The sequence below is a fragment of the Apus apus genome, chromosome 2, assembly GCF_020740795.1.
Source record: "Apus apus isolate bApuApu2 chromosome 2, bApuApu2.pri.cur, whole genome shotgun sequence".
In the NCBI taxonomy this organism is placed as follows: domain Eukaryota; kingdom Metazoa; phylum Chordata; class Aves; order Apodiformes; family Apodidae; genus Apus; species Apus apus.
This window is the reverse complement of record NC_067283.1, coordinates 70,392,339-70,405,121: the sequence shown is the minus strand read 5'-3', so window position 1 is coordinate 70,405,121 and position 12,783 is coordinate 70,392,339. Positions and strand designations below refer to the sequence as shown.

The 12,783-nt window shown below is 47.7% G+C and overlaps 1 protein-coding gene across 1 annotated transcript in view; it reads right to left on the bottom strand.

The window, feature by feature from the left end:
• Window positions 1-5,100, bottom strand: part of DUSP22 (dual specificity phosphatase 22) — a 42,840-nt gene extending 37,740 nt beyond the window's left edge. The window contains exon 1 of the mRNA XM_051610582.1: window positions 4,802-5,100. Coding sequence (XP_051466542.1) covers window positions 4,802-4,822 — 21 coding nt within the window. The 5' untranslated portion in view covers window positions 4,823-5,100. The remainder of the gene's footprint in view (window positions 1-4,801) is intronic.
• Window positions 5,101-12,783: the final 7,683 nt, after the last annotated feature.

Sequence of the window (12,783 nt, the reverse complement as noted above, 5' to 3'; positions counted from 1 at the left end):
AGGGATTATCGCCCCAGTCTCCGTTTCACTGCAGCCTTCCTGCTGAAAGGCGACCCAGCTTACCAGGCAGAGGGTGACAGGCCGACAGAAGGGCCTGCAAAATACCTTCTGATCTGCCTTAATTTGGGGGCTTTCGTCCTATGAAAACATCATGTTCACTCTTATTTATCTATCTAGCCTTGCAAAACAAAGACAACAAACCAATCAACAGAAAGGCTACAGCACTTCTCATACTGCCTGCAGCTTTGGTTTGTGCAAAAGTTTCTCCCTGTCAGCTCTGCCAGGTGATCTCCATCTCCCTGCCTGGTCACACCAGCTGTAACCACGGCACCACCAATACTGAAAGACCACTTCCCTGGGACCCTTGCTGTACCCTGAACTGCTTATAAGTTAAGGGCTGCTTGACAACACCAGCTAGACAATAAAATGGTTCTTTAGTCTGGTACAAAAGAGGGACCTTTAAGTTTTACACACATAAGCTCTGATGGTTTTCTCCCCTTTCCTTCCCTTTGTACAAATCTGACATGCCTACAAAGACAGCCAACATCAGCAGGATAGTTTCCAATGCCAAGGTATCAAATAGAGAAAAGAACCCTAACAACATTCTGCTGTCCCCTTCCAGATGCTCAAGACTCTTGGTTTCCTGGACTGATTCATTATTTTAAGCACACTTGATGACTCTGCTAGAAGTACAGCTCAAAGGCCACCATTCCAGGCTAAGAATTAGATGGTAGCTACTCCAGAGAGCAGAGCACCTAATGGCCATCGCTAAGGGTCGAATTCTGAAATAAAGAAAATACACTCTAAAGCAAAAACGCCAAGTTATGAACACAATTCACCAATCAGATCATCCCACTGAGGTCCCTCACCTTAAAAAAAATAATAAATTAAAAATGAAAAACCTTTTCTGATATTTTTACATAGCTGTCTGCAGCTCAAATCACACCACCACTACTGTAGACTACAGCATTTTAGACTACAGGATATTATTTCTGCATCAAGTATGTGCTCTCAAGCGAGGATAAAAGCTTTAAATTTCAGTCACAGTCATTATAAATTAAAAGATACCAAGAAGCACTGGGGGGCTGCAAAAATGAGGCTTCTTAAGATTGCTGCTGGCAAAGGAGGAAAAATCCAGAAGCTTGCATTTGTGCATCGTGAAGCAATGTTGTATGCTAGATAGGAAATTAGGACACCATGCAACCAAGGACAGATGTTACCCCTGTTGTCCTAGTCATTCTAGAAGCAAGAAACATTACTATGGGTGAAAGCTACCTGGAAAGAAGTGAATCTTCATGCCGTGCTGACTAATACTTCGGCACTAGACTACGGCTGGGAACTTTCAGCTGTGTCATCTCACACTGCCTTCAGTAACTGCAACTCCAGCCCGTGCAAAATGAAGGCCGATGGCTGCTAAGGGCGTGTGAGAGAGAAGGGGTGGGAGTCAGAAGAGAAGAAAAATAAGGTGGTTGTTTTTGTGAACTTTTCAACCACTGCTTTATGAATAAAAACAGTAGCCTCTTTATATCATCTGAAACATTGAGAAAATTACCATGGACTAAAAAACAGATGTAGAAGAATGCACAACCAAGCAACAGGGAACCAATGCCTGCCTTTGCTGCTACCTTGCATGAGAGCAGCTTACGTTCTCCACCTTGCACAAAGGCAGAGCCCTGCAATGGAAGATCATTGCTCTAGCTGCTTATGTTCTCATAATCCTCTCTGGAAAATGTCTTAAAGGACTGCTTCCTATATAGGCACACACTTATAATAAAGCATCTAACTCCTTGCCAAACACAGCTTCTAGATGTGCTAGTACCAATGGGCACTCCAGGGTTGTTTATTGGGCTTTTTGACAAGACTGCCAAGTGCTGCAGGAGCAGACGAGCCCACCTTGTCCAGCAGTATAACAGAGTGCCATGGGTCAGGCAGTGGGATTTGCTGCTGATGGTGAATCTGTGCAGCTTCCCCAGAACTGGTTGCATTAGCTGTAACTATCCACACTGATTTACATTTCTTATGAATCAACTCCTACAACCAACAGGGCTTATCTGCCCTTTCTGTAGAGATAACACTCAACTCAGCAGCTTCAGAAGAGCCTGCATGAGTAACAGGCTGTTAACTGTAACAAGAACTAAAACCCAGGAAAAACTCTCCACTAAGCATATCTTGTTCACAGATAATCAAACCTAAGTACTACAGTCTCTTGTCACCATCTCAGCTGTTAGACTTCAGCTCCTGGAAAACATTGTAATTTTCAACCACAGACTTCAACTTGAACTTTGAATACAAGTCAAAGTTAAACATTAAGCATGAAGACAATCATGCCGCCCAGACAATTTCCAAAGTCAGACCCCATTACTCATCCTGTACTTAAAAGATTTTAAAAAAACAAAGTAAAGCACTGAAAATTAATAGTACCTAAGCCAATGCACACTCACTAGCCAACTCTCATTTTCTGAGCAGAATAAGAAGTGTATTTATGAACCAGTGCTTTCAGTTTATTTTGGGAAAAAGTCAGGAGGCTTGGGTGGGCTTCAGGAAAAAACTAAGCAGAGATAGCTTTACAGAAAAAACTAGCAACAAAAGATAAGCCCCACCTAAAAAGAATGCCAGACCTCCAGGCCTTGATCAGCACTAATGGCCACATGAAGTCAGGTGCAATTGCTATTTGCTATGAAATACATCAATATCATGTGACAGAAGGACCATGCCACTGAGAAAGGCTCAGCATCCAAGAGCAGCCACAGCAGCTGTAGGAAACTCTGGAACTTTTCCTTACCATACCCATTCCAGGTCACCACTAATCCTCTCCCCCTGGCATCAGTACAAAGAGATTCCCTAAATAAAATAATCCACCATTGGATAAACTGCTTTTCTCCTGCCACTCGCATACAGCTCTACCACAAAAAAAACCACTTCAGTTGGAACTAAGACAATTAGTATTGATAGACTGCACTGAGTCAAACAAATACCCCTCCCCTACATCACCCTTGATGACTCCACGCCTGTCCTTGCCCCTCCAACGTTCACTGACTCAGAAGATCAAAAGGAACAGATGATCCAGCAGCACATTCTGAAGGTGGCAAGTACTAGACCTACATGCGGGGACCCCTACAAAAATAAACCCTGATGGCCAGTACCCAACATGATTGTAGCCTCCTTAAAGGAGCCTGCTCCTCCCAAACTGCTCAACATTTCATCCTCTCGGATACAGGCATAAGAAAGGAGGAGAAAAATCAGAGTAGTGTTACGCTTATTTCAAAAGCTGTGGTTGATATGTGTCAGGGCAACACTTAACTGAATTAAAATGACCACCTTGCCTAGAGTCACAGATCGCCAATTCCTACCCACACAATGTCTGCAAGATGCAATGCAAAGAGTGCTGAGCTTCAAAGGGTTGACAATTCTCATCCCCCCCCCCCCCTTAGACTGCAACTTCAGCACCCCTTATAATGTCACTCTAAATGTGATGATTTCAAACATTCCCAGGAAAGAACTACAAACATACTAGAAATCTGAAAGAATTCAGATTTCTGTGTTTCTTCCTAACTGGCGAAGCCTAGAAGGTACTTCCAAGGAGTGGCTACCTGTCACAACATTATTGCCAGACTTGGGAAGCCAAAAAGGAGGGAAGAACCAAGGGAGGTTCTCCCTCCTACCTGTCAACTCATTCGGACTAGCCAGGTCCTTCCCCTGCCTGAAGTTCCTATTTCAATGTCTCTATCCAGAGGATAAAAAAGCTTCACCTCTCAGGTTGCATGCCATGCACTCTGGATGTTCACCAATCTGACTTGCAAGGGGGCAAGGAGGTACACCTTGTCAGCAGCTACCTCTAGCTCTTCTCCGCTTTATTGGAGGCCACGCTCACACTAAAGCTCACGCCCAAAGTACTTCAAAGCAGGATGTTACAGAGAGATGACTCAACTTCTGCTCCTCACAGTAAGCTGCATATAAAAGGCCAGTTACCACCGCACTTTCAGACCTAGGTTTAAAACAGAGGAGGAGATTCTGAGAAAAAAAATCACAGCTGTCCTTCGGGGTAACCACCCCGACACGCCAGGGGAACCGGCACTTGCAGCCAGACCCCGCTGCCAAAGGGCCAACACCCTCGGCAAACCAGATCCACCTGCCGTCCTTGCTGCCGTCTCCGCGGGGACCACGCTCTCCCGTCCCACCAGCACCAGGCCCCCCGAGACCCGCACCCCAGGGCGGGGCGGGCAGAGCCCCCGCGGGCCCTCAAGCCTGTTGGCGGGAGGGCGGCAGGGGACGGAGAAGCCACACGACACGGCCCCGCGCTCGCAGGCTTCTGCGGGCTGGCAGCACCACGCCGCAGGTCCTGCCGCAAAGCCCGGGAGCTGCCGCCTCTGCCCCGCGCCCCAGGGCACCCCCGGCGGGGAAGGCGGGCGGAAAGCGAGCGGGCCCGGCCCCCGCGGCGGCCTGAAGCGCAGCGCCGGGGGGGGGGGGGGGGCACGGCTCGCTGGGGACCTGGGCTCGCGTACCGCGGGGAGGGGAAGCCCGGGCGAGCATCACCGAAACCGGGCTCCCCCCCCCCCCCCTCCCCCGCTGCGGCTGGGCGGGAGGCGCGCCCCGGGAGGGAGCGGCGCAGCCACAGCCTCCCCGCCTTCCCCCCCCCCCCCCCCCCCGCTCCAGGGGACCCCCGCAGTCGGCGGGGAGCAGCCTCTCCTGCCCTGGCCTTTGTGTTTTCAACGCGGGCGCCCAGCGGCCGCGCCAAGGCGGGGCAGGGGCCACGGCCCCCGCACATGCACTCCCGCGCAGCAACCACGACGAGCGGCGTTACCTTGTTCATCCCATTCCCCATGGCTCAAGCCCCCCCGCCCCGCACGGCGGGAGGAGCCGTCGGCTGCCGGCTAGCGCGCCGCCGGGGCAGCGTGCATGGGACAGGGCTTGCCGGGGAGGGAAGGGGGGCCGGGGGCGAGCTACTTGTTAACGAAAGGACGGCCGCGGCTTGCTGCTCTCGGGAAGGGTGAGGCGCATCTCCCCCCGCCCTGGCCGGGGCTCTCTCCGGGCTGCCGGGGGCGGGTTTCCGCTCGGCCGCCCCCGGGAGCGCCGAGCCGCGGGGCCGCGCCGCCAGGCACTGCCTCCCGCCGCCGCCCCGACGTGCGGGGACAGCCCCGGCCGCCGGGCACCCTGGGGCCCGTAGTCCGCGCCGCCCCGCCGCCCCGCCGCCGCCCGCCAAGCCGAACTACAGCTCCCAGCGGCCCCCGCGCCGCCGACCTGCCCCCCCCGCCGGCGCCCCGCCGGCCGCCCGGCCTCGCCCCGCTCCCGAGGGGATGAGTAAGCGCCGGGTCGGGATCGGGATCGTCTGCTGGGAGCCCCGCTGCGGCTGCCCGGCGGGACCTGCCCGCTGCCGGTGCCCCCGGGGAGGGTGGGGCTGCCACACGCGGTGCCGGGGCGGGCAGGTGCTGCCTGCCTGCCTCTGCGGGCCCGCAGCCTCCCGCCTCCCGCCTCCGGCGTGCGGTGCCCGGGCGCCAGGCCGAGGAGCAGCGCTTGGCCGCGGGCGTGAGGCGCGGGCTGCCGGGGGAGCAGGGCTCGCCGAGCGACCCGCGTCCTTGTCCCTGCGCGCAAGTAGCAAGTAGCTTGGAGCAAAGATCACGGTGCCAGGCTGGCTGCGGTGGGAAGGGAGGCCACCTGGTCTCATGCCACTCCTCAGGCAGGGAAAGGTGCTTGTCGCAGCGCCTGGGCAGGCTCGGTCCTTCCAAGCCCTCGCTTTTGCGCCCTGATGCGCAGTTAAACGTGGCATGATGCAGCCCTATCCTGGTAGCTGCAGGCAGCTGTTTGGGGTCTGTCTGGTGGTGAGCGAAGATAACTTACTCCAAAGAGCTCATGTCATCCGGCGTGCACACGGTTGAAGGGATACAGTTTAAATACACAAGGGACGTTACCAGATCAGATCTCTCCCATTAATCAACCCAATAACACACCCAAAAAACTGAAGTCCTTAGTGGATTTTGCTCAAAGGCAAAGCAAAGACAAGGGGTGCTGCTCCACAGCCACCCTCAGGTTCCCTACACACTGACATACGCATCAGTGTCAAGTGTGTATAATATTTCATAGAGATACTTAAAATATCTTACTGTAGACAAATGCATCTCCATTCCCAGCAGTTGTCATTACATAAACAAATGCTACGCTGAAAAAAAAAAAAAAAAAAACCACAAAAACCAACGACACGGGTACACACATGTCACCTGTGACTCGAAGTTCTGTCAAGATGTCATTTGTTGGACACACTTTGGTAGGACCAGGCAGGTCAGGGGCACCTGCAGCCCAACGTACACAGTAGAAAGGTGACAGATGGAGACCAGAGTAAAGCCTCCAGGCAGCAAAGACAGGTATCAAGTAACGGATGGGTGAACTCTGAAATGATGGAGATGGATGGATGAACTATGAAATGACGGATAGATGAGTGATGGGAGACTGTTACTTAGAGACAGTGGTTTCCAGTGCAAACACACTCTGAAGGGACAATTTCACAACCTCCTCCTGCAATCAAATGCTGGCTATTGCTTAAGAGGTGGTCACATGTCCTCCACGCCACCCTCAACTGTACCCTCAGCTGACCCCTTCCGTAAGCAACCCTGACACCAAACTTGTGCAGTGAACTAACCCCACAGCAAGCTGGGTGGTGACAGCCCGCTCCCTGTGGGATCAGAGCAGTGCACACGGAGACAGGGAGCCGGACCACCTGCTTCTGCTACACCTTCAAAAAGCAGTGCTGTTCCCACAGAAGCCAATGACACACTTGAAAGCAAAACAGAAGTCACGCCATCAGTTTAACTGCCTGTGAAGCTGGAAAATTCTTGCTGTGAAACAGCCATGTCATCACCACAGATGCTTAAGTTTCAGGGCGAGGAAACACACCCAAGAGCAGCATTGCTGGAGGAGTGCAGCCCAGGACAGCTGAGGTAGGAAGGGCTCCAGAGCAGTCTGCAGCCTGCAGGCAGGTCAGCACCAGCTTCGGTGCCAGCAGTGTGTGGATCACCCGCGAGGAGGCAGGTGCTAGCAAGAGGTTTGCAGAGTAATCTTGTCGTGGAGTTCTAAGAGGAAAGCAAGCAGCATGGACTGCTGAGGATGGGCCACTTCTGCTCTACCTGAATCGGGCAGCCCCAAGAGCACTGCTGAGCTACACCTCAACCCATGTCAGGGAGGTTTAGTGTGAACCAGCCCCTGCTGGTTCCTGCACGTCTGGGTCTCCCCCAAGGATCCTTGCCAGCAGAGCAGTAGGAAGCCAACACATACTTCAGCCTGGATCATTTCATCACATGAAACTCCCAGACAGCCTCTTGGACTTAGCAGTTTGCCCGGCCCTGCCACAGCTGGCAGCAGCACAGGGGAACAACTAGGAGACATTGTTTTGGTTTTTGAACCATTTCTCAACCTCTCCTCCCTGAGACTCCACAGCTTGAGGTGTGTGTCGTGTCATTGTTGGCCACAAAAACATCAGAGTAGTCTCTTCTGTAAGGCCAGCAAGGATAGCCACCGAACTTACTGTACTGCACTTCTTCCCTCCGTCCCCCCTCAATACTGCTGAAAAGCAATAGCTGTGAGCTTTATCACAGATACTGGCTTTAATATTTCATTGGCAAAGCTCTCCAGAGCTTTTTTCTCCATTTACTTCATTCTCATGCCCTGCAAAATACAGCTGAGGTCTAAAAGGTATGAATCACAGCTTGCCATAATAACAACTAAACACATTCTGCTCCCAAATGAAATAATTCCTTGCCAGCAACTCTGGCAAGTAGTTTCTTTTTGTGAGACAAAAGAATAAACAGTAAACAATATCCCTGATTATTGCAGGGACCCGTGTTGTGCTGAGGTTGATGGTAACCGGAAGGCCTTGCAGTCAATATGCTGGAAGTCTGGGCTGGTCAGACTTCAGTTCCCCATAACTTGGCTTCTCCATCTGTAAAATACAAATAATATTTCTGATATTTGCAAAGAGTCCTGAAAATTATCCTGCATGGGCAATTCACATGAAATTGCTATATTAGACAATACAGATGAAATACAACTGACATTTTTCTGAATGCAAAGTGTCATGCATTCCTGCTCTTCTGAATGGGAAGTATGATTCTCTGTTTTATGTTCAAGTTTCGTGACTCCCTTCAGGGTGCCTACTTCAGCCTGCAGTGCTTTTCCTTATTAGAACTGTATTGCATGCATGCAGCTTTTTACAGTGAAAGAGCAAAAACCAGAGTGGGAGAGTGTAACGTGCCAAGACTAAAAAAGCAGTGGGAGGAAATCCACTTCTTTCTTAAAACATTTAGGATGATATATAGTAGCTCTTTTTCCTCCTCATGGGTCTAGAGGGGGAATCCTGATACTGCTGCCAGACCTGTCTCTCTTGTCAGTTATTCCACAACCTGATGGCTTTAGTTCTTCAGCTGTTGTCCCATAAACTACCACATAATGCATTTACAGGGACAGGTCTTCAGCAAGCCTAAATCAACGTCAAGTGTTATTCACTGTCACTTCTCAAGGTTTTATTCCTTGTGCTTAATATCTGCACTGGTTTTAATATTCTGAAAGTCCATTTTTAAAAGCAAGTTATCCTGAGGTGGCTGGACTGTATAAATGAACTCAGAAAATAAGAAAAAAAAAACAACTATTGCTGAATCTCATACCTTTCAGTATCCCTGAAAAGAGAAATCACTTTAGCATGGCCTGTAATCTGACAAATATGGGGATTTTGCTACTTCGTTGTGATATAAGGATGATAAATTCAGTAATCCCCACTCCTTTATTTTGCATGCAAATGTATCTGACAATGCCAAGTCTTCAGCAGCAGTGATTGTCTTCTAGGCAACTGCCTGAAAACTAACAACCAGCCAAACTGATACTGAAACTGAACCTTCTGAAAAAAATTAGCAAAACTTCTGCTTTGACAGTACATTGAGCATACTATATTAAAAATAAGTAAGTAAATACTGTCTATTTATCTTCTGATCTCACTTTCTGTAAACCCTGAGCTCACATTCAGCCATATGCAGAAGGCATGTCAGCGACCCATGATCTGTCAGGAACTGATAAGACTTGGGCTGGGTTCCCCTGAAGTGGCGTCACAGCTTAGTTCTTAGAGGTGGCAAGAAGGGAGATTAAAGTTATGATTGGTCAGAAATAGTCCGTGGAATGGTTTTCCTCTGAAATAAGAGTGATTTGACAGAAAGGAGCTGTCTCACCAGAAATAAACAACATAACCTTAACATTAATAAAGTACCACTGGACTTGTTTTCTAACTGTGCTGGGAGGGAGTGAAATGGAAGGGAAAAAGCTTGTATGGCTCAGTGCCTTTTCTTTTATTATTTCTACTTGGTAATAAACATTACTAAAGCATTACAAAGCCTGTTTGTGGATAGAAGAGATAGCATCCTGATTTATTGCCATGTATCCACAGAGCAGAATTCATTCACCGTTTGATAAATTCACCATCTTAAGGCCAAATTTGGCTTTTATTATGTCACTATGAATCTGCAGTAACTTCATCGAAAGAAATTATGTTGTAGCATGATTTAAGTCCTGAAACTGAAAGGAGTTACCACTGTGGTCTACTTCAGCAAAAATAAGCTTTCAAGAAGCCACTCTCAGCAGGCAGAGTAGCTGGACAACCATCATCTCCTTCTACCCTGTACTCCTCTCGCTTCCCCTTCCATTAACGGATAATATGAACAGAATGTGGAGTATGCCAGGATGAAAGGGCTGATCCAGCAGATGAGGCTGAAGTGGGTCAAAGGAAGGCTTTGCAGAAGGCAGGTCTCAAAAAAATGGAACTGGCCATTCAGACAGGAGGAAGAACACTAGCAAATGGATAATTTAGATGTAGGTTAGCTGCTATGGCAACCGTGTACCACATTACTGCACTTCTGTGTCTTTAAACCTGCCAGCAGCTATTGTCTGTAGGTACTTCAGGCTTCAAAAAAAAAACCAAATCAACTAATCCACCTTAAAACTCATTATGGATTGCAAATGAACTGCAGATACTGGGATCACCACGGAGTTCTTGGTTTAAACACTTAAAAAATAGAGATAGAAAAAAATATTAGGCCTTGAAAATTCTGATTTCACTAAGTGATTAGAAATACATAATTTCTTTAACATTTACAGCAGTCAGTTTTAACCCTTCATTTATACTGCTTTGACTTGCACATATTTACCAGCTCAACCTGGCACTTTGACCTCCAATTCATACATAAGAAAGACATTAGTCCTAGCAGCAGATCTGATTATTTTTCACTGTGAGAAACTGCCATGTTATAAAAAGACTAAGACATTTTATTTTAATCCAGAATTCTTTGGAAATATGATAAAATGTTAGATCCCTAAAGAACAGAAACTAGGCTATCAAAAAGCATGCTGCAAGGCACATGTATATTATTAGTTACTAAGAATAGTCCATTGCTGAGTGTGACTGAAAATATCCAAATATGTTCCCTTGATAAGCTTGGTATGTATTTGTCTCTCTGGGCACATATCAAAGTGTCCTCAAATGGAAAAATAATGTTATAATAACCTAACCTCTGCTTCCAGGTCACATACATGTAATCCTAGGGGAACACAGCCTTCACAACACCTCCCTGCAGGATGCCAACAGACCATAAGATCCATTGGACTTCTCTTACACTGTCCATTAAAGCTTTTCAGAGTAGAAAGAGATAAATTTTTAAGTTCCCACTGAAATTTGGTGAGCATCATTGAGATTTTCAGCCACCAGCTGTGACCCACCAAAGTCAGCAGGAATCTTTGAATTAGCCACAGAAGTGGCTGTGGTCAGTGCCAGGAGGTAGTTCCCCATCCCTCCACCATCACATGATACTCAGTGTAAACTGTGGCATTTAGTAATCACAGCCTGCCTCCAGCACTGGGCAGAGTGCTTTATTTTTATGACATTTTCCCAATAACTTCTGCTTAACGGAATATGTTTTAAGAGTTCCTGTGTTTGGAAGCCTGAAAACAGTTAAAGATACAGTTCTGTTTTCTCTGTATCTTTTTTTCTCAGCCAGTATCTAAAATAGTAGCCCCTAAATACCATTTATGAAAAACACAATCAAAATTATTGATTTTCCAATACATTTATTGCATTCTCCAAGAACATTCAGTTACTCTTTAGGCCCTTGCACTGTTACTTGGACTAGTGGCTCGCTCTTGATACAGCAGTATTATTATCCAAAATTAGTTATTTGATTTCCCTTGCAGAGTTTTCACTTGGTTTGGTTATTTTGGCCTGTTGCAGTTATCTGACTGTGGCAACACAATCCCTCCAAAGTTGTCTCCGAGGTAGCTGGTTACCTTGAAAGTCTGGCAGAATGTTTCCAGTGTATCTGGGATTCTGCATGCCCAGGACACTTCAGTGGGCTGTCTGTGAGCAGTCTGTGGTGTAGCCAAGAATCGGAGATAAGGGAAGCAGGGCACAGAGCATGCTTAGAGCCAAGAAATGTCCCTCTCTGGGTGTTCAGGTGTAAACTACTAAGATATTCCCAAGTTAAGGAGCAGACTGAGCGCCCTTGTCTGCCTGCCTGCCGCAAGTTATAATTAAAAATGTGTTTTCTCTCTTAAGTATGTGGCCATCTGAGACATCCTGGATCAATATAACTGCAACTGCTCTCAGCAACTGTTTAGTACTTTTGGGGATGTGGATCATGACAAGCTCAGGAAGCAGTAACAATGGCAGGTATTCAAATTCTATTCTTTGCCTCTATATCTGTCTCTTCATGCTTCTACAAATCCCTGTTCTAACATACCTCCTGTTGAGCACTGTGTGTACTGAGCAAAGTATCAACCACTGACATACTATTTCACTGTTGTGGCCCAGTTAAGTAAAGATTAACATCTGATGTTGATGTGTAAACCTGTACTCCACTGCACATGGTGTAAATTAAGGGTCATTAGACTAAAGACTTTTTCAGACATTATAGTATCCCATATGTCTTGTCCAGCACAACAGGCACAGTCATCAGTAAAGTTATGTCATAGAATGTAAGAATTATGGGTCGGGGATAGGCCCCCTTGCTTTTAGGTTGACAGGTCATTGACCTTTTTTTCCAAGGAAGAGCTACTGGAATTGCTGATACTGTCTTCCTTGTATACATTCTGTTCACTAAGCTGATGTCTGTCTCTTTCTGCACCTACTGGACACCTTGCAGTTGCAGGATGTGTTGCTGTCATCTGTCTCTGAGCTCTTCCAAGTGTTTCTTTGATGTTTTATTGTGGTATTTTGGAGTCTTGGTCATCCCCTGTGCTAAAGCACCAGCAAGACCCAGCAAGCTTCTAACCTGTCAAGGGTTAATTCAGGGTCTCCTTGTGGTCTCTTCTGAGGCTTTTTTGTTTGTTCTGGTCCTTTGGTCCTTTAGCCTGGGACTTGATTATGTACGTGACTTGAGACTTTGGTTCCCAGGTTGAATACTTCTCTATAGTTTCACTTTCTTTTGTGACTCCAGGTTAGATCTACTCTCTCAAACAGTTCATTTTACATAACAATATAAGAGCAGCTGTTCTAGATCATAGCAAAGATCCATATAGCTCCACAGTGGCAAGGAGAGGACACCTACGAGAAACCGAGTGAGTACAAATGGTTCCTTCCCCTTTTATATCTTCCAGTTTCTGGCAACCAGCAGGTCAGGTTTGTGAGCCAAGGGCACACCCAGTTCCCTGTCTGAATGTTCAGCTGGTTGTTTTTATGTTAACATTTACAGTGACTCCAAGATCTATTTCTTGAGTGACAACTGCTCATTCAGAGCTCTTTGCATTTATTAGGGTTGTATTTTT